We start from the raw sequence: 22,615 nt of genomic DNA, 5'->3' as shown, positions 1-22,615 counted from the left end.
CAATTGTACAAAAATATTTTGGATATGGTATGATGACAAGAATCAGTCATCTAACTTGACATACATTTTGAAACATATTTTTTTAGAATTCAGAATAAAGTGTGCCGTTTTGAGTGCCACAATGCCCCATTCTACACTTTTGTCCTCTAGTTTTCAGGAATTTCTGTGCCTTTCCTGATTCAGTGACTATTGAACATGATCACTCAGTGTGTTCATGCTCAGTTGGTAATAAGATCCTCTTCCAGTTCCTTTTCTCTTTATGTCTCCTTTGTAATTCCTTTGCTATTTCCTTTTCTCATAATTCCAAATAAATGTTTTTACCATGTTTAGTGTCTGATGTTTATGCTTGATTCATCAAAGATACCAGGAAACAGGAGAAGAGTTTTAGGCTAAAACCAGCTAACAGTAAGAGCATGAAATACAAATTCACCCTATTTATTTTCTAAATGCATCTTGACCTCATAATTTTTAATCAAAATGTCATAACTCTGTCTTATTTTGAAATGGCAGATCTGGTGATGTATTATTATCCAGTTATTAAGTCCACATAAACCAGGTCCCTTTTTTAAAATCAACTGCAAACTTGTATTCAGATCTACTTCCATCCAATCAACAACCAGTCAAAAAAGCAATCCCCCTTCTTACATTTTTTTCTGCTTCATTAGGATCACAATATGGAAGAAATTATCTGTTACTACTCTACTGAAAAGGGTACGGAAGAGGATTAGGGCCAAGCAATAATAAAAAAATAAAACCATCTCGAGATTAAAGTTGTTAAATTACGAGAAAAAACTCGTTAAATTTCGAGAAAAAAGTCGAGATAAAATGTTGAGAATAAAGTCATTAAATTACGAGAAAAAAGTCGTTAGATTATGAGAACAAATTTGTTAAATTATGAGAAAAAAGTCGTTAAGTAAGTTTTTTTTCTCGTAATTTAATTACTTTATTCTCAACATTTTATTTCGACTTTTTTCTTGAAATTTAACGAGTTTTTTCTCGAAATTTAACAACTTTAATCTCGAGATGGTTTTATTTTTTTTTTTATTGCTTGGCTCTAATCCTCTTCCATAATAGGGTGTATTTATGTTAAGTATTTATAAATTAAGGGATTAAATTAAAGGGATAGTTCACCCAAAAAGGAAAATTCTGTCATTTTTCATGATTTCTGTGGAACACAAGATTTTAATTTCTTTTTTTTATATATCCATTCCATGAATGTCAATGGGGACCAAAACAACAATGAACGAATGAGTGAATGAATGAGGGACAATTAAGGTGCAATTATCTGCAAAGCTGTGTTAAAACAATATGTATTTGAAAAGTACTATACAATTAAACTGGACATAAGTTGAAATGTGTTGAAATGTAAAATATTGATCTCTTCTGTGACTACAGATCTAAGTAATATATTTTCAAAAGGACTGATGAGTGCTCGGGTCTTGCCACAGATTTTAAATAGAAGAATTAGTTTTTTAATGGGTGTAACTGAAGCACTAAGGTTTGATTTAGTCCTGACTCCACTGAAGAGGTGAGTGTTATAGTCTATCGTGTGACTGATACATGCTGCTCAAGTGTTCACAGACAGGATGTGCTCTAACCTTACAGGTAAGTACAGACCTCAGAGCTGCAGGCTTTTTCAGAATAAATAATACACACTCACACCTGCACAACCATAAGCATTTTAGGCTTATCCCTCGATAGCCCAACCCTAACCCTGTGTTGTCCTCTCTGAGAGTCTCTTTCTACCAAAAGTACCTTATTCTCTCTCTAAAAGCTCTCCTTTTTTGTTTCGGTTACCTGCAACCTCTTTTGTTTCACAATCCCTCCTTCTCAGCTCTAAAAAGTCATTGGTATTCATTATACAACATTATACCCAAGCAAACACACACATACACATCAGGGTTTCCTATTAATTACCTAGACTGTGTGGGTAATTGTGTTAGTGTAATGTGTGTCGCCACAATTTCATAATAAACCGAAAATATTTTAAAACTTCTCATAATAGCATAAAAGGTTTCTACCATTGCTTTGCATGATTGGTTTTGCAAAGTATCTGTCAAACAAACTAAAATCGAATGCGTGATATGGCTTTGTGTCCTCACCAAATCGCAAAAGACTGCAATTTAATAAAATAATTTGTTTGTCTTGCATGTTTCAAAGCAAAGTGTGCACTTTGCTCACACAATCAGACTGTAATCCATTGTTTTCTGCATCTCAGAACGGCTCAGTTCACAGTGAATGAATACAGTGAGCTCTATCTCTGCATGTACTGTGAGTTCAGCCACCAGCTACGCATTATTTTCACATTTGGATAATTTCCAACATTTTTATTGACAATTTTACTAGATTTGTAATGAGACGTGTTTGTAAACTTGTTTTCAAAGAAACTGTAGTTTTCTGTCAAAATAAAAGCTCAATTGTAGTTTTAATCAAAATAAAAGCTCATGGGTTTATCTTTTGCAAGTGTAGAAATTACAGCAAAAGTATTGTAATCTCCCGTGTGTAGCGTAAAGTAAAATAATATACCTATGAATTATTAATTTTCTGTTTTACACTACATAGCTACTGTCATAGGAATAATAATAATAACATTATTATTATTATTATTATTATATTCTAAATGTTTGTCTAGAACACAAGTGTGAATGTAATGTAAACTGAGACATATATGAACTAAAAAGAGGACTGAGTCCCCTTTAAATGTCAGGTAAAATCAATTCATTGACTTTTTTCTTTGTTCAATTTGCATACTCAACATGGCATACTCAACATGGTTGGAGCGCTTAATTTTGAACTCTCCAAGTGCACCAGATTGATGAACTTTAACCCCTGGACCACCCTAGCAGGACCAAGGTCCACCCACCACAGCCTCACAAAATCCTGTGGGAAACACTGCACATATATTGTAGGGCAATGCTATACTATTTTTAGAAAATTTCATCAAATACTCTTTGGTATTTGAGAGAGAGAAACTTCAACCTTTAAGATATTTTCGTACAGTCTATGCACAGTGGTGCACACAAATTTGACCCTGAGAACTGAAAACAACACCGTCCTACTTTGTTCGGCTGCAATCCAGCCCTCTGAACAATGAGAGATGTTGCTCCATTCACAACGGAGAAACCTCAAGGAACTGATCGCTGTCACCACAGACCATCTACGGTTACAGACAAGAAACAAAGCCCGAAGAGAGTAAAATATGGATGAGAGACACTCTCTCAAGTGCTTCATGTGGAATAACACTGTTAGTGTAGTGAAATTAACAGGATGAAGGGACTTGTAGAAAATGTCTCTGTGATTAAAACTGAAATATGAGACATCATTCTAGACTCCTCCTCACTGGCATCAAACCTGACTGCAGGTACCACTGAGGGAGAGAGTGAGTATGTGTATCCTGTTCTAATAAGATTAGACGTTGAGATGGGATTAGTTTCATCTTGGCAACATTCCCATTCCAGGCAGTCCTAAAGACAAGAGCATCTATAGCTGCACTGTCAACATTTAAACTAATGATCAAAAACAGAGCTTAACCTCACAGATGGTGCTTCATGAGTGCCTAAAATCAGAAAAACTATTAATTCAAATAATGTGTTTCTCCCTGATAAAACAGTTAAAGGTGCTACAGAGGAAGTTTTGTTTTATACATTTTTGCAATATTACTTGAAACTGTCTTTACTAACTGATAAAAGACTATTTATTAGGTGCACTGAAAGGAATAATATTAATATACATCATCTGTGCACGAGGTAGGGCCTTAAAACATCAGCCTCTGGCTTGTCAATCACTGCCATGACGTTCCTTGTGAGAGACGTGCGCGGCTGCGCGCTCCAGTAACTTTCCACACTCCACAGGCGCCGCATGCAATGTTTTTGTCAGGAGACAGGAGTAACAACTGCAGATTATGAGTTACCTGCGGTGAGTCCGACATAATGAATCCACTAACACGACACAGCGAATGCCGGTGGTAAACACTCGTGTTCCAATACTCGTGCATGAGTTTTGGGAGGCGTTCCCTCGAAATGAGCTGTGAAGGAGGGGGGTTGTTCTTACGCATGCACTCATTTCAAAAACTCACTAACAGTCTTTGGTTTCTCAGTCGACGAAAAGATCCTCTTTAGCACCTTTAAGACAGATTTAAATTCTTCTGGGTAGAAGTTCTCATGCAGATTAAACAGATTTGAGCCTGGCCTGCAACATCTCCCAATTTCTTCTTTCTCTCCCCTACTGCAAATGCCCATGCTGTTTGAGTTTATGCTAGTTTGGCACTGGTAAAGATTGTCAAAATGGTCCATCAAAAGAAGGTTAAGAATGGCCAACTAGCATGGTCTTTGTGATGAACCTGGTTGGCCAACTTCAGTTAAGCTACAGAACCATCTTGGGGAGACCAGCACACCAGCATCCAAAAGACAATTTCATATATGATATTATAAAAAGAAGCAAAAACCTCAAATAAAAAAAAAAAAACTTATAAGTATATAATAAAAGTGAAAAACAATAACAAAAAAAAAACAAGTAAATAAAATAATAAAATAAAGTATTCTTTTTTTAAAATATACAAATGTACCTTATCGCCATTTTATTTCAGTCTTCAGTGCCATTTTCTATACATTTATTATTTGATTATATAGCTAGTCAGTCTCTCCTTCTCATCTCTCCCTTTTCTTCCTCTTTCTATCTTTCTTTCTAGCTCATGCAGTAACCATGACCTGGAAGAGAGTGTCAGTTTCACCTACAAGGTGAATACAGGTAAAAGTAGGACAACTTCTAAAGTAAGGCACTTAAATTTACTCTGCACTAAATTTGAAGCATTCACTCTCTGCCTTACACACAATTAGTAAACCCTCTGCGAAATCACACCTCCCATCAGTGGTTTTCTGGGAAATCTGACCGTCATGTCACGTGTCACGGCACCCTGCTCGCTTTCAGTCTGTTTCTCTCATCTAGCCAAATCTTCCTCTGTATCTTTCTGTGTGTTTCTCAGTATGATCATTTTTGGACTCAATTCTGATGAACGTCACAGGAAATAACAAGCACACTAAAACCATCTTCCTGCAGACCTGACCACAGCCACAAATAGACCTGCACTAGCCTAAAAATGACTGACCTGCTAGCAATGCTTACTGGAAGAGAGAGAGAGAGAGAGAGAGAGAGAGAGAGAGAGAGAGAGAGAAGAACAATATGAAACTTCTCTACAAATGAAACCTAAAACCACTTCCTTCATGTACTGATGACAATGGCCCAGATATAGAAATGCTGATCTTCCACCTCACACCCCAAACAGCTCACTCTTAACAACATGTAACTTCTGTAGTAGTTTGTGACCTAACATTACTAAACCAGTTGGCATTACTGCTGTGTTCAAATCAGACTAATCTAAACCAATCAAGAGAGCTTCTCTTTGAATCCAGCTCACCTGGATCACACAATCAGTAAATTTATGCTTTCATGGCTTCTGTGTATGTGTGTGTGCAAGGTTTGTGTGTGCCTTCTGTTTACACTGCGGTGTTGTTTTGGTGCAGTGCTGATGCATGTGATCGACTCTGAGAGCTTTTATACTGGACCGCTCCAGAATTGACAACAGCCAGGCACAGAACAATGGCCTTTGATTAGAGAAAAGGTCTGTCCCTCTCTCTCTCCTCTAAAACTCCTCGAGTGGACCAGAGCGACTGTGCAAAAGAAGAATGACTCATTCCTCCCTGTTGCTCCCTCTCTCTCTTTCTCTCAGTTTCTGGCCTGCATGAATTGTGTAGATTGTCACCATATCACCCTGTCACTGCCCATGCCCACAAAACCTACAGTTCTGACTCTTCAGACCATGCATTCCCATTTTAGACCCTTTGTGACTATTTTTCCGATTAACAGTGCAGATGAAAAGTCAAATGACTTTTTTTCATAAACAGATGTGTTGTAAAGGACAGAATACATTAGAAACTCCTAATGCATACTAAAGTTGTATCATACCAGCTATTTTCTTAAAATGAATTATTACTACTACTACTAATACTACTACTACTACTGCTACTACTACAGTGAATATTATTATATAAAAAAGATCTATTCTTAACATATGATTTAATGTCTTCAATTTCACACAGCATTGCAATGCAGTTTTCATTGAAAATTGAAGGGAGACTTTGAAAACCCAGAATTTATTATAAAGTTACATCTGCAACAATAAACATGAGCAAAACTAACAATCCTAAACCTCTCTACAGTTTATCAAACTTATCACAGGAGGTGCTTATGCAGTTCACTGCCATGTTTTTATATTTCACATGCACTATTTTGAATTGTTAACTTATGTACAGATTCGTCAGACAGGTGTTTTGGGCTGTGTTTTTAAGATGCTGATAAAAGGAGATAATCTTTGAATTCCTGCATTGCGTTTCATTCATTCTGTCTACCATGAATCACGGTTATACCATTTGGAATATACTGTGGCACTGCTGGTATTTTGAGGCTCAGGTTTTGCAATACTACAGTAGCGGGGTAAATCGTGCAACCCTAAATTGTACTGTATGGAACCAGTGCTATACATACTAATAACATCTGAGAAGTGTTGATTGGGCTACAGTCATATCTGACCTGGGTTCAGCCTCCCTGCAAGTGAATTACTCATACTGGGGAACCATCTGTATCAGTTGATCTGAAGGGAGAAAGAAAGAAAGAAAGAAAGAAAGAAAGAAAGAAAGAAAGAAAGAAAGAAAGAAAGAAAGAAAGAAAGAAAGACAAAGTGTTGCTAAAAAAAAAAAAAAAAGGTATCTATCATCATCATCATCATCATCAAAAAAACAAAACAAAAAAACCCATCGGATTAAACGCTGTCTACACTAAGTTGTGCTTCACTGTCCTGACTGAATTAACCCCCTGGACGCTTCCTGTTTTGTGGAGTGTGTAGCGTGAATCAAAACCCTCTGTTGCTATTTTTAGTGGCACAAAACATGCTCTGAATTGCAGAGAGTGTCAAAAGAGGAAACACAGAAGTAGACTTCCTTCCTGCTTCAGTTTTCTTCATTTAAACTATGAAAAAAAAAATAGATGAGAGAAACTGAGTGGGCGTCAACATGGCCTGATGGCTTCCATTTTGTCCTGACTGGAGATGGTACTGCTGCTGCTAAGTGTGTTTGTCATGACTGATGCTATATTATGATGTGCTATCTGTCTTCATTAGCAAAGAAAAGAGATGGAAACTGACATACACACACTATGATTGATAATAGTGTATATATATGTCAGTTTCCATCTCTTTTCTTTATCAGTCATACTAACAACCCAGTAGCTCATTCTTCCATCTTTCACTGACACACATTAAACATTATAACTGGGGTAATTAATTTCACTCATACGATGGAGGCTTGTGTCTTAAACCTGCAAAATGTCCAGAATTTAATTTTTCTGAACACAAAAAATAAAGGTTGTATTAAAGGAACACTCCACTTTTTTTTTGAAAATAGGCTCATTTTCCAACTCCCCTAGAGTTACACAGTTGAGTTTTACCGCTTTTAAATCCATTCAGCTGATCTCTGGGTCTGGCGGTACCACTTTTAGCATAGCTTAGCATAGTTCATTGAATCTGATGAGACCAATAGCATCTCGCTCAAAAAAATGACCAAAGAGTTTCAATATTTTTCCTATTTAAAACTTGACTCTTCTGTAGTTACATCGTGTAGTTACATGCGCCTGCTGCACTCATGGTACAGCAGCAAAGATCCTTGATTATGACGCTGGAATGAGAGTATAGTTCCTAGCCATATCGGCCTAGAAAATCGCAACTTTTCATTTTCCGTCGGTCTTAGTACACGATGTAACTACAGAAGAGTCAAGTTTTAAATAGGGAAAATATCGAAACTCTTTGGTCATTTTTGAGCGAGATGCTAACGGTCTAATCAGATTCAATGAACTATGCTAAGCTATGCTAAAAGTAGTATCGCCAGACCCGGAGATCGGCTGAATGGATTCTAAAATGGTAAAACTCAACTGTTTAACTCTAGGGGAGTTGGAAAATGAGCCTATTTTATAAAAAGTGGAGTGTTCCTTTAAAGGTGCTCCAATCAGGATTTTTGGAGCAGATCACAGATCGTCGATCACAGGAAGCAGTATCTGCCATTACGGTCACCGATACCGATCTATTTGAAGCCTTCTTTTTTTTCATGTAGAATTATTTATAGGGATGCTCCAATCAGGATTTTTACAGACATTCATTCAAGGCCTGAATTTCATTTTTGAAAATGACTCTTGTGGGCATTTTTTAGACATTTTATATAATTATCTCATTTAAATGTTTGATCATGCAGTGCATTTGTAAGTGTTTTTACAGTGGGGCAATTGTTGCAGGGTAGCTTACATACAGTACAAGCCTGATTTCAAACTCTGAATTGAATTCACAAAAAAGAAAAGTAACAGTCAGTAATAAAATAAGAACAAATAAACAACTATATATATATATATATATATATATATACAAATAAACAAAGCAGTAGCACAAATAAATAAAATAGAATAAATATACAAATAAAATAAACTATGCTTTAAAGTTTTTTGTTGTTGTTTTTTTTTTCCAGGTATGTCTAATATCCAGGTAATAAATACTAAAAAAGTTTAATAAGAAATCAAATGTAAAATAATATTGGATAATCTTCCCTGAATAAATTAAATACAGATTAATCCGTACAATAGAGGTTACAAAAGTTAGTCTTTCAAGAGCAGTGAGTGTCATTAATGTTAATCAAACAACAAAAGACAAAGACAAAGAAAAAGAAATCAGAGACAGCAGCCAGATTATTAGGCTGCTGTCACTTTAAGAGCTCCACAGATCCAATACTGTTACACAACTTTCTCAACTGTTCACTTAAGGCAAAACCGACTGTATTTATGTGCATACTCGTCAAGACGGTCATTTTGTACATACATTTGTGTGTGTTTGACCATTTAAGCACAATTTGGTACTTGCGAGCTAGGTTGTATGAATCAAAGCTTTATTTAAAACATCAAATATGTTATGTGTTTGAACCAATTAAATTTCACTCTGGGCGAGGTTATCCAGAATGACATGACAGAAATAGAAAGCAAACATCTGACAAAATACAAAAGTAGATTGGAGAGATTTGATTTATCACTTGACTCTTTGTTGCAGTTAGTTAGGGTGTAAAATAGATGCTCAGTAGAAGCATGTGCTGGGTTTCCCTGGGTGGTTGTGATGACTGGAACAGCACTAAAAGCTACCTGCTGCATCTGTGAACCTCTGTTTCACTCATTCACTTGTCCTCTGCTCTCTCTGCCACCTGTCTTTCTCATACACGTGGCCTCATAATGTGAGAATGAGAGAGCTCATTATGGCGGCTGTTTAACAATAGGATAAAGGATTGCTAGTTTGTGTGTAGATCACTTATGATGTGTGAAAACAACATGAATGGAAGATCTACATGTGTGTCTCTGTGTTTACCCTATTGGGTTGGGCTACAGTCATATCTGACCTGGTATCAGCCTTCCTGCAAGTGCATTACTCATACTGGGGAACCCATCTGTGATCCTCAAAGAAAAGAAAAGAAAAGAAAAGAAAGAAAGAAAGAAAGAAAGAAAGAAAGAAAGAAAGAAATTTCTGTTTTTCGTGAATCAAAACCTTACATTACAAGTGAAGTCTCATTCCTTAATGACTTTTATAATTGACCAGAGTAGACTAACCAATTAGCGATTCACAAACCATGAATGATTCATATGAGCCAGTTGTTCTTAGTGAAACAATTACATATCCAAGCATGACCAATGTAGTCAGATTTTCCAAAAAGAATGACTCTTATGAGAATCAAACACATACAGCACAACCAGTGTAGTCCAACCAATTCATGAACAAATAACTTTTAATAACCTTTTTTCTAAGTGAATCAGAAACTTACAATAGCCTCAGGAAATCACATTTGTTGACCGTATATGCCATTGTGGATAAGTATGCGGTTTCAAAAAAGTATAAAACTGAAAAAAGTTACTCCTAGTGAGGCGTAAATTACTGTAATTTCTTTCTAGAATGTAATGCTTACTTTTCTAAACTGAGGAGCATCAATGACACATGCGGCCAAGACACAGATAATGTGACCAGTAAATAATGATTTACGAACAAACTAATTACTCATATGAGCCGGTTGTTTTTTGTTGAACCTATAACACACAGCACGACCGGTGTAGTCAGATTACTGAAAAGAATGAGAATAAAAGAATAAAACAAATTACATTTAGATGTGGCCAATTATGGGACAACATTTCGCCTCTAAAAACGCATTTAGAAGTAAAAGAATCTTTAATGGAACTGTTAAGGAACCAAATTCATTAAGATGAATCAGAACTAGAACCCAAATAATTGAATTCCATGTGATTCCTTATTCATGGTGCTATTCATTTCTTTAGCTATAAAGCTTTACATAGAACACCTTTAAATAGCTCATACAGTGGGTACGGAAAGTATTCAGACCCCCTTAAATTTTTCACTTTGTTATATTGCAGCCATTTGCTAAAATCATTTAAGTTCATTTTTTTCCTCATTAATGTACACACAGCACCCCATATTGACAGAAAAACACAGAATTGTTGACATTTTTGCAGATTTATTAAAAAAGAAAAACTGAAATATCACATGGTCCTAAGTATTCAGACCCTTTGCTGTGACACCCATATATTTAACTCAGGTGCTGTCCATTTCTTCTGATCATCCTTGAGATGGTTCTACACCTTCATTTGAGTCCAGCTGTGTTTGATTATACTGACTGAACTTGATTAGGAAAGCCACACACCTGTCTATATAAGACCTTACAGCTCACAGTGCATGTCAGAGCAAATGAGAATCATGAGGTCAAAGAAACTGCATGAAGAGCTCAGAGACAGAATTGTGGCAAGGCACAGATCTGGCCAAGGTTACAAAAAAAATTCTGCTGCACTAAAGGTTCCTACAGTGGCCTCCATAATCCTTAAATGGAAGACGTTTGGGACGACCAGAACCCTTCCTAGAGCTGGCCGTCCGGCCAAACTGAGCTATCGGGGGAGAAGAGCCTTGGTGAGAGAGGTAAAGAAGAACCCAAAGATCACTGTGGCTGAGCTCCAGATATGCAGTCAGGAGATGGAAGAAAGTTGTAGAAAGTCAACCATCACTGCAGCCCTCCACCAGTCGGGGCTTTATGGCAGAGTGGCCCGACGGAAGCCTCTCCTCAGTGCAAGACACATGAAAGCCTGCATGGAGTTTGCCAAGATGGTGAGAAATAAGATTCTCTGGTCTGATGAAACCAAGATAGAACTTTTTGGCCTTAATTCTAAGCGGTATGTGTGGAGAAAACCAGGCACTGCTCATCACCTGTCCAATACAGTCCCAACAGTGAAGCATGGTGGTGGCAGCATCATGCTGTGGGGGTGTTTTTCAGCTGCAGGGACAGGATGACTAGTTGCAATCGAGGGAAAGATGAATGCAGCCAAGTACAGGGATATCCTGGACGAAAACCTTCTCCAGAGTGCTCAGGACCTCAGACTGGGCCGAAGGTTTACCTTCCAACAAGACAATGACCCTAAGCACACAGCTAAAATAACGAAGGAGTGGCTTCACAACAACTCCTTGACTGTTCTTGAATGGCCCAGCCAGAGCCCTGACTTAAACCCAATTGAGCATCTCTGGAGAGACCTAAAAATGGCTGTCCACCAACGTTTACCATCCAACCTGACAGAACTGAATCTGCAAGGAGGAATGGCAGAGGATCCCCAAATCCAAGTATGAAAAACTTGTTGCATCTTTCCCAAAAAGACTCATGGCTGTATTAGATCAAAAGGGTGCTTCTACTAAATACTGAGCAAAGGGTCTGAATACTTAGGACCATGTGATATTTCAGTTTGTCTTTTTTTAATAAATCTGCAAAAATGTCAACAATTCTGTGTTTTTCTGTCAATATGGGATGCTGTGTGTACATTAATGAGGGAAAAATTAACTTAAATGATTTTAGCAAATGGCTGCAATATAACAAAGAGTGAAACATTTAAGGGGGTCTGAATACTTTCTGTACTCACTGTATGTTTCCAAACACACATACACAAACATTGCCATCTACTCTATCTCGTCCACTCTCACACACACAGACACGATCTGACAGCTATTCCTGTTATTTAAAAGCTCTGCAGTCTTTCTGTCCCTTCGGCACCATCAGGACAAACCAGAGATCCTTCAGGCCTCTGTCGGCCCCTTTCTCTCTCTCTCTCTCTCTTACGCTGTCTCCCTATCTCTCTCTCCTGTCTTCTCCCTTTCTTCGCTCCATTGCCTTAATGGACTGTCAAGGCAATGATGGACGATGCTCTTCTAATTAGGTTTTCAAGTTTAACCCAGAAAGAAAGAAAGGGAGAAAGAAAGCAAGGGATGAGTAGAGGAAGAAAGACAGAAGGGAGATAATAAAAAAGAGAGATAAATGAGACAGATACAATGTGAATGCAAAAAGGGAAACAAATGATAAATCCTCACTAGAAAAGAATCATTGGCTTTAAAGTTATGGTTCAGTTCATCTAAAAATGAAAATTTGTTCAATCAGTTAAATTCATTATTTACTTGTCCTCATGTCATTCCAAATCCACATGCTGTTATTATTTCTGCTGAACACATTTTTAAAGAATTGTTACACAGCTTGCCAGTTCATAGTGACCAGTGGCCTAAAAAAAAAAGCACACCATAAAAGTAATATATATTACTTGTACTATTCCAACTCTTCTGAGTGTGAGGAGCAGCAAATAACAGCATACAGGTTTCAACAACATGAGGGTGACTAAATCAGTGTTTTTGTTTTTCTGCGATATATATTGCAATATGAAAAAAAAATTCACCAGATGACTTAAATTGCTCTATTTGGAAAGAATTAATCATTCTAGAATCATTGGGGTGATTTTGTATGTGATTTTGTATGTGAATAAGCATAGAAAATAATGAACAAATTACAAGCATAGATAAATATAATAGAACAAAGATACGAAAGAACAAACAATGCTTTATATTTTTCAGGTAAGTCTAACAGTATTCAGGTACAGAAATTGAATAATCAAATGTAAAATAACACTGTAGTCTTCACTGTACATAAATTAAAATGAATCTGTATTAAAACTAGAAAAGTTATTTTTCTCTTTGTCTTTTGTTGTTTGATTAACATATTATAACATAATATTAGGCTGTTGTTACTTTAAGACCAAATGTGTGGATCCAAAATACCGTTACACATCCGTTTGACTTTCTCAATCGTTTATATCACCTTAGCCATAAGCAACTTTGTTTACGAGGATACTCAATGTTTTACGTTTTTTTTTTTTTTTTTTGCATGTATGTGTCCATTTAGGCACAAATAGACACGGAGAAGAACGGCATTCGATGTTCACATGGATCTGCGCGGCTCTCTGTGTGTGTGCACAGAAAAAAGCCACATTTTCAGAATTTAGCTCTGAAATGATTTGAAATCGCTTGAATGTTTAAACAGACAGAACCTAAAACGCACGCAAATGATAAACTTTCATTGTGTGATGGTCAAACTTTGCAATTAATCCAAGAATCAGGTGCATTTTTAACCGTGGTGTCTGGTCTCTACAGATGAATGATCCCTATACTAGACATCGCACATCCTGTGATGTGACACATCGCAATATCGATTATAAAACAATATATTGTGCAGCCCTACTCTACATGGACCCATAAAATCCACTAGGATAGAACATCAATACAAAGGGGGTTTAAAGTCCCCTGGTGAAAGAGATTAGAGACAGACATACAGCCTGCCTTTGTTTCTAATTACTTTTTACTTATTAAGACAATTATCTGTCAAACCTAATGTGATGTTAATTAAAAAAACAAGGTTCAGTTATAGTTCTAATGTGATTATGACATCCTGTCTATATATCCTAAAGCTAAAAAGCCAGTTTAGACAAGATAAATGGAGTAAAGATGGTTAGATAGCAGAATTCAGTGACAGCTGTATTCTTTCAGTCTTGGACATATTTGACAGTTTAGCAGGTGATACTAGAAAACAGTCAATTGCTACAGTACTAGTATGAGACACAGGTCTCACAGGTCCCAAAATTAACTATGAAATGTCTTGTTACTCAAACCATTAAATAGCCATTAGTGGTGGGTTGAGACTAAACTCACTGTGGGGTATTGTCAGTCACCACATAAGTTCAATCTCTTGGAAACGCAACAAAGGGAAAAACACAGGGTCATTCCTAGACATATGAATCTACTCTTTTCCTCAAGTAATTCTATAGGGGTTTTACACATACAACATGAAACTTGACCTCCTCCTCCAACTGAATACAGTTACTGAATACATCTACATGACTATTCAAACAAAAACACCCAGGAGCACATGAAACATTCACAGAACTCTCATCATACACATGATCTGAATTTATAGGCTTCTTAAGACACCTAGAAAAAAATCCCCGTATTGCTACAGTCTTCTTGGAAGAAGTTCCTAAATGCAAACCGACTAAAAACAGTAAGAACATACTGAATTACAGTAAGAGCTGTGGCACAGCGGTGAAGTACCTGCTTGTGACTATAGGAATTCACCAATATTAAAATTCTAGCTGATAACCCATAAATGACTGATATTAAAATTCTGTTCTTTTAAAAGTAAAAATAAAACAGTTAACATTAAAATCAGTAGTTTTAAAATCTACAAGTGAAATTGTATAATAACGTCTAGCATGAAAATGGAGTCAATTTAAAATCTTAAAGTTTTTGCATTAAAAAATTCTTAGTGTTTCTAAATATTAATTTTAAGTGAGCATTAGGCGAGAGTAAAAAAACTAAATTAAATATTCAATATCGGCCATACTGTAAAATGCCCCTTGGAAGAAAAAAGACTAATTAAATATAAAAAAAGAATAAAACACACTTTTTATGTTACATTTTTGGTGGTCCCAATAGCAAATAATAACATCGCCATAAACAACATCAACCGAAAAAAACCAAGCTATATTTACCCCTCAGTGTCACACCCACATTCACAGTGACAGCAATCTTCACTTCTCCTTTTCCACCCTTAACCATGCTTTCTATATATATTTTTTTTTAGAATGTAGTTTTTCAAAATGTTGCTTTGCCTGGTCCTTGACTAAATTTGCTACATCATTTAGTCACTTAAATGATGTCTTGTACTTTATTTCCTGCTCCTCCTTGAGACAGTCTATCTCACATTTACAGCTTTTCAAACAGTTAATATGAAGTGTCGCCTTTGTATCAGACCTCTTTCTTTAGAAAACAATATAACTGAACACCAGTCTGGTGGGGTCACATCCTCATTCGGTCCACTACCTTGAGGAGAAACGGCTAATTAGTTGTCATGGAATTTTGCCCTTTCTGAATTTGTCTTGTGTCATTCTGCCTCTCAGCAAATGGACTGAATGTGTCTCTCAGCTAACACACACAAAACACAACAACACACATTCTTTTCCTCCTTGCCTGCCTCCAGTTTCTGCACACCAAATTAATGAGGGCACTAACAAAAAGGGCAGAGAGAGAGAGCGAGAGAGACAGATTCTTATGTAATTCTTTACCCCTTGGAGAGGAAGAAGGAGAATAGGGCTATCTAACACAGAAAGAGTATTGATACTGTGCACTGATAAATGAGACCCTCAGAGGAAACCTGTTACAGGATAAACCTACACACATTACTGTTCCTCCCTTCTTTTTTCCTAATTCACAAACACATATATACAAGTTCTCAACATACTTTCTTCTCTTTCTACATCTCATATAGTTTTTTCTCTCTTCACACCAGAGTTCAACTATAAGGATTAACAATTTTTTAACTGCCTTAAACAAATCATCATCTATGTCACCCAGGTGAGTAATGTAACATGGCAAAATATTTACATCAGCACAATTGAGCAAAACATTGTTTGTTGAGCCCTGAAAACACTTATTTCTCAGGTCTCCTCTATTGACTAGTCCTTTAATCATTAAAGGTGCAGTAAACGATTTTTGAAAAACGCTGCTGGACCAAGCACCAAAACACACTTGTAGTCAATCAGCAGTAAGAGGCGTATACTGTCATGATGCAGGAGGAGAGAGAGCTCAGTGCACAAGACAGACATTAGCAGAACGACTACAGAAAGAGAGAGATGGCAGAGAAAATACAAAAGGCCAGGGGAATATACCTTTAAAAAGAGGGGTTACAATCAGACAAGAGATCGTATATTATCTGCGTTAAAGGGTTAGTTCACCCAGAAATTAAATTTCTGTCATTAAGTACATGAGGAATGTTCAAACCGTAAGACCTCCATTCATCTTCAGAACACAAATTAAGATATATGATGAAATCCGAGGGTTTCTGAACCACATATTGGCAGCAATGTCATTGAACCTTTTGAGGTCCAGAAAGGTAGTAAAGACATTGTTAAAATAGTCCATGTGACTACAGCGGTTCAACCTTAATGTTATGAAGTGACGAGAATACAAATATGCAAAAACAAAACAAAAATAACGACTTTATTCAACAATTTCTTCTCTTCCCTGATATTCTCCTACGATGCTGACATGGTGAACGCAGTGCAGCGCTTCGGTGTTCTATGTCAGAACGGCGACTCATTATTGGCCGACTCGCATGCATCGTGGTTCTCACATGTACACCCTCAGGCAAAACAGAGCTGGCGTTTGGATGTAAACATGGAAAACGCTGCACTGCATTCACTACGTCAACAATGTAGGAGAATGACAGGGCAGAGAACATTACGGTTGAACCACTGTAGTCACATGGACTATTTTAAGCATGTCTTTACTACTTTTCTGGACCTCAAAATGTGCAATGACATTGTTGCCTATGTGTGGTTCGCAAACCCTCGGATATCATAAAAAAATATCTTAATTTGTGTTCTGAAGATGAACAAAGATCTTATGGGATTGGGATGACATGAGGGTGAGTACTTAATGACAGAAATTTCATTGTTGAGTGAACTAACCCTTTAATATCGGAGAAGCTTTTCAGCACTGGAGAGACCTTACGGAGCAGTAAGGCCTGAAAACGGATGTTTTATTTCTTCTCTAAATGAGAATAACGTTGGTTTTGCTGTGTTTCACAGAACTAAGATATGCTGTCTTTTGCATGAATATACTGATGTGTCATCTTCGCTTGTTTGTTCATTTTCATTATTATATTATTATAAGCCTGGAACGTCTAAACCTCCTCCACCACCCGTTTTAAGCATCGGCTCCCACAGTGTGTCCGTGAAAATCCTAATATGTCTTTTTTATTTTGGTTCCCTTTTGTAAGGATTCCACTGATAGCAAGCATTGATGAAGCCCAAGTGCAGCTTTATAACAATAATCAATAATAAAAGTATTAATTTTAGCCTACACATTAGTCTATACAATTTTAGCATCCAGGGTGTCAAATGTACAATAGTATCTTAAAATACATATTTATTTATAAATTATATCCAATAAATTAATTAAAATAAGGAGGTCATCAAAACACTCGTATGGGGTCATATGGTCTAAGATATGTACAAAACGTACAACACGTTAACTTCGATTCTACACATATAAATGTCAGTGTGTGCAAGCCAACAACAGGTAATAAATGAACTCAGTCAGGCTGAAATGACATGTCACGCTTAGCAGGGTTTAACAAGTATGCTAATGAAGGGGAAATCACTAATGAGCAAGGGGAAGAAGCATGCAGTGTTTGCTGACAATCTAAGCACACACACAAACAGACAATTACTTTTCATCAGGCACGTACTGTACTGAATTTCAAATTCTGCTAAGCAGCATTAGCCTATCATTAGTCTCAACGTCTGATGACCCTCCAACAAACCATCAGCAATCCATTCATTGACTGTCTGATGCATATTGCACACAAAATTAGCAAGCGCCGTTTGAAATCGCCATTTCCGGTCTGATTGGCTGGCTTTACGCAACCTCTGGGTGCAAGTCCACATAGGTTTTTTGATTAGTGCTGTCACAATGAGCACATCATTAATTGTTGTGGCTGATCTATTAAAGATAAACATGCCCCTAAATGTCATGCAAAAAAGAAAGATCAGATGGTCTCTTCCTGTCTTCTTGGTCAAAAAAGCTTCATTGTGGATCAAAGTTCATGCCGCAAATCAGGCTACACTCTGGCTACACAAGGGAAAGGCTATAGTTTGTTATATACAATGATTCAGTCAATTAGATCATTACATGCTGTGTACAAATCCTCAGGTCTATAATGTAAAAAACAGTGAAACAGCAGCTGTCAGCCAAATTTACCTAAAGCTCTATGTAAACACACCCTTATTTCCTGTCAAAGTGTGTGTATGTGAAAAGAATAAAAAGACAACATTTTCATAAATTTTTCTCAAAGGACATCTTCTCTGAGATTTAAACAAGATAAACTGAGCTATTTGTGAAATTATCAAACATTAAGTATTAAATTCCATTCAAAAGTTTGGGGTCAGTAAGATTTTTAGAAATTAAAGGTGCCCTAGAATTAAAAATTGAATTTACCTTGGCATAGTTGAATAACAAGAGTTCAGGGAAAAGACATACGTTGAGTTTCAAACTCCATTGCTTCCTCCTTCTTATATAAATCTCATTTGTTTAAAAGACCTCCGGAAAACAGGCGAATCTCAACATAACACCGACTGTTACGTAACAGTCGGGATCATTAATATGCACGCCCCCAATATTTGCATATGCCAGCCCATGTTCAAGGCATTACACAAGGGCAGCCAGTATTAACGTCTGGATCTGTGCACAGCTGAATCATCAGACTAGGTAAGCATGCAGCGACAATAGCGAAAAATGGCAGACGGAGCAATAATAACTGACATGATCCATGATTACATGATATTTTTAGTGATATATGTAAATTGTCTTTCTAAATGTTTCGTTAGCATGTTGCTAATGTACTGTTAAATGTGGTTAAAGTTGCCATCGTTTATTACTGTATTCGCGGATACAAGAGCCGTCGCTATTTTCATTTTTAAACACTTGCAGTCTGTATAATTCATAAACACAACTTCATTCTTTATAAATCTCTCCAACAGTGCAGCATTAGCCCGTTAGCCATAGAGCACTATCAAACTCATTCAGAATCAAATGTAAACATCCAAATAAATACTATACTCACATGATCTGATGCATGCATGCAGCATGAATGACGAACATCTTGTAAAGATCCATTTGAGGGTTATATTAGTTGTGTGAACTTTGTTTATGCACTGTATAACTGCACTTATCGTCGAGAGCTCGGGAGGGCAGGGAGCGAGAGATTTAAAGGGGCCGCGCAGCCTGAATCGGTGCATAGTTAATGATGCCCCAAAATAGGCAGTTAAAAAAATGTATAAAAAAAAATCTATGGGGTATTTTGAGCTGAAAGACACATTCAGGGGACACCTTAGACGTATATTACATTTTAAAAACGTTTTAAAAAAACGTTCTACGGCACCTTTAATACTTTTATTCAGCAAGGATACATTAAACTGATCAAAAGTGACAGTGAAGAGTTTTACAATGTTACAATTTTCAAATAAATGCTGTTCTTTCAAACTTTCTATTCTTCAAAGAAACCTAAAAAAAGATCATGGTTTCCACAAAAATATTAAACAGCTCAACTGTTTTTAACATTGATAATAATCAGAAATGCAGCAAATCATCATATTAGAATGATTTCTGAAGGATCATGTGACAATGAAGACTGGAGTAATGATGCTGAAAATTCCGCTTTACAGGAATAAACTATATTTTAAAATACATTAAAATAGAAAACAGTTATTTTAAATTGTAATATTTCACAACACTGTATTTTTGATAAAATAAATGCAGCCTTGGTGAGCATAAGATACTTCTTTTAAAACATTAAATAGATCTTCCTTATCAAAGAATTTCAACATAAAAGTATTAGTAAAGCGTTAGACATTCATTGACAAAATGAAAATGTTAACTTGATTGGCATCTGTGTAATTGCCCGATTCAATTAGTTCAGCTTCATTGGCTTGCAGATACTGACTAATATTCTGCTAATTTCATCAACCGCACAGTCAAGATAAACATGACTGACATGCACTGATCTGGGATCAGGTTCATCTTATTACAGCTGTGATCTAACTGTTCACATACACAAAGCCATTGCTTATTTGAGATCTGCTTACTCTAAGCAGATCAGATGGTTAAACTGATCTGAGGTCAGTTTTCAGCTATTTAACAGAAAGGAACAGAAGGTGAAGCTTTCTAGCACAGAGATAATGTTCTGATCTGAGATCTGTATTAAAGTAAGCTTCTAGCAATTAACAGACAAAGTTGTAATGATTTGTTATGGTGGCACTGCAATAAACCTTTGCACTCTGTGAGCAGCAATACAGAGTGTTAAATGTAAAAAAAGTTGTTCAATGGGCCATGGCCAAACAGTGTCAGAGAAATACAGTATATAGCTGGTTACTAAGTTACTGCTAAGCAGACGAATGTGCGATCTATAACATTACATTGTTCTGTTTCAATGACACTTAACTGTTATGCTACAAAACAGGTGGCCTCACTGTTGCAGTCCCATTTTACACTCACGATCTCACATGGGTCAAAGGAGAAAGGTCGCCTGAGTCTGACACACAAATACTGAATTCTTGGGAGTGGGAAGCACAGGTGAGACACTAAATTCTGCTACACCTTTTTGCCTGGAGTTACGTGGAGTTATAATGATATATATAGAGAGAGAGAGAGAGGGCTCCAGACTAACTTTTTTTACTAGGAGCACTGTAGCCCCTTACTGAAAATTTTAAGAGCAAGCACAAGCAGAAAATTTAGGGGCACCTTAGATCGACTGCAACAGTTATTCACATTTAGAGCTTTGAAGTGCTGAAAAAGGTTGTGCAAAGCAGTTGAAACTCTTTGAATTATTTTTTTAAAAGGTTGTACGAACCCTGAAATGAATTACTATTTCCGCCACAATGCCATGGTTACAGTTAGTGTTACTGAATTAAATCCACGATGGATGTTCTTGATTTGTGGACTGGAAAACCTACAGTATAACTTGTTCATTCATGGCACAATGTTTCTTCTGGTTTCCGCATCAGAGCTGTTTGAACTGATATGATTTATAACAGAGAAATCTGTGCCGAATCTAAATGCTCCTCACTAGATCTCGCTAGTGTTATTAATTCTGTGGCAAATTGGTCCGAGCTGATAAACCATGCTGTGCAGCTCAAATGAGTAGCGCGGTTTCATTCCACTTTCGTTTTGTTTGCCGTCTGATGTTTCTCATACGCAACAGAAATGCCAGCTCTCAGTTGGGCAACATGATGGTTGCACCAGTGTGACCTCTAAAAAAAATTTAGTCACACCGGTAGGAAAAACGGTTGCAAAATATCACAATGCAACACAATGTTGACACAATAAACAAGAATGTGTGAGGGGTCAAGGCTAACCCTCAGTGTGTTAATGAACAGACTGAGCTCCACACCAAACTGTCAAAATCATTCTGCAAGGAAGAAGCTATTTTAAAATGAGCTCAATTAATCAACAGCATTTAGGCTTTTGATTAATAAAGAACATGCGCATCCACTTCTGTCATAGCTTGCATAAGCCTTTATATGTATATACAGTATGTACATATATGTATGTAGCTTGTATAAGCCTGTATATGTATGAGCTTGCTAATGACGGCCTCATATCCTTTTTCCCTTTCAGAAATAAACATTAGTCCAAACTGACATTGATATTGTACATACACTGTACTAGTCATCATAGCATGCCAAGTATTGACTGATTCTGAGCCATCAGCGACTGTCTTCTGGATCAATATGCACTCCAGCTACAACCATTCAATGTGTGTGTGGGGGTGTGTGTGTGTGTGTGTGTGTGTGTGTGTGTGTGTGTGCGCACATGGGGCTATTGAGCCCTTCATCTTTGGGGGTGACTTCAGCAAGTGTGACCAGCCACTTACTTTTCTCTCAGAAAATCTCCTCTACTTAAAAATAAATAAATATATTGGGTGGTTAAAAAAAGTAAACAAAATCTATCCTTGACATGTGCAAATTATCTTTTTCTCTCTCTCACACATCCCTAAATCCTACCTTGGCTCGAATCTGACCAGATGTAGACACTTTTCGGATGAGTTTGTGCGAGGTCTCCTCAGGCTCCCCGTCACTGTCCGATGATTCGTCACCCGCCTCGGCTTGAGGGTCCGGAGAGGTCAGGGACTCCCGGGGCTCCCGGACATAAAGGACATTTGGATTGAACTTCGAGGCCATGACTGTGCAGGGGACAGTGTTTTCTCTGCACTCGTCTCCTCCTTTGTGCCAAGTCAGCTCTGAAATGGAGAAGGCATTGCTCAACGGCAACTAACGGTATTGATTCCAAAAGAGACTTCTTCTGCTTTCATTTTACAGACCCATCGAGCTCTAGGAACGTCAGCATTCATAGCAAATTTAGTTCCTCTATTTTGATTGCTTTGAGGCTAACAAACGAAACCAGTGCACAGACCAAAGGACAGCTAACAGCAACAGGGGATTATTTTGTCTAATGCACAATAGCATTATGGGTCATTGAAAAAACACTTTATTTTAAGGTGTCTTTGTTACAGTGTAATTATACATTAAAGTACTGAGGAATATTAAAGGATTAGTCCACTTTTAA

General features: G+C 37.0%; 1 protein-coding gene across 2 annotated transcripts in view; it reads right to left on the bottom strand.

Annotated features, from left to right (window-relative positions):
* Positions 1–22,615, bottom strand: part of si:dkey-172j4.3 (diacylglycerol kinase delta) — an 85,712-nt gene that overhangs the window by 61,017 nt on the left and 2,080 nt on the right. For both annotated transcript variants that reach the window (XM_048183840.1, XM_048183841.1), the window contains exon 2: positions 22,054–22,289. In XM_048183840.1, the coding sequence (XP_048039797.1) occupies positions 22,054–22,230 (177 nt within the window). In that variant the 5' untranslated portion in view covers positions 22,231–22,289. The remainder of the gene's footprint in view (positions 1–22,053; positions 22,290–22,615) is intronic.

Source organism: Megalobrama amblycephala, linkage group LG3, assembly GCF_018812025.1.
Source record: "Megalobrama amblycephala isolate DHTTF-2021 linkage group LG3, ASM1881202v1, whole genome shotgun sequence".
Classification (NCBI taxonomy): domain Eukaryota; kingdom Metazoa; phylum Chordata; class Actinopteri; order Cypriniformes; family Xenocyprididae; genus Megalobrama; species Megalobrama amblycephala.
This window is presented reverse-complemented; position numbering and strand designations above follow the sequence as displayed.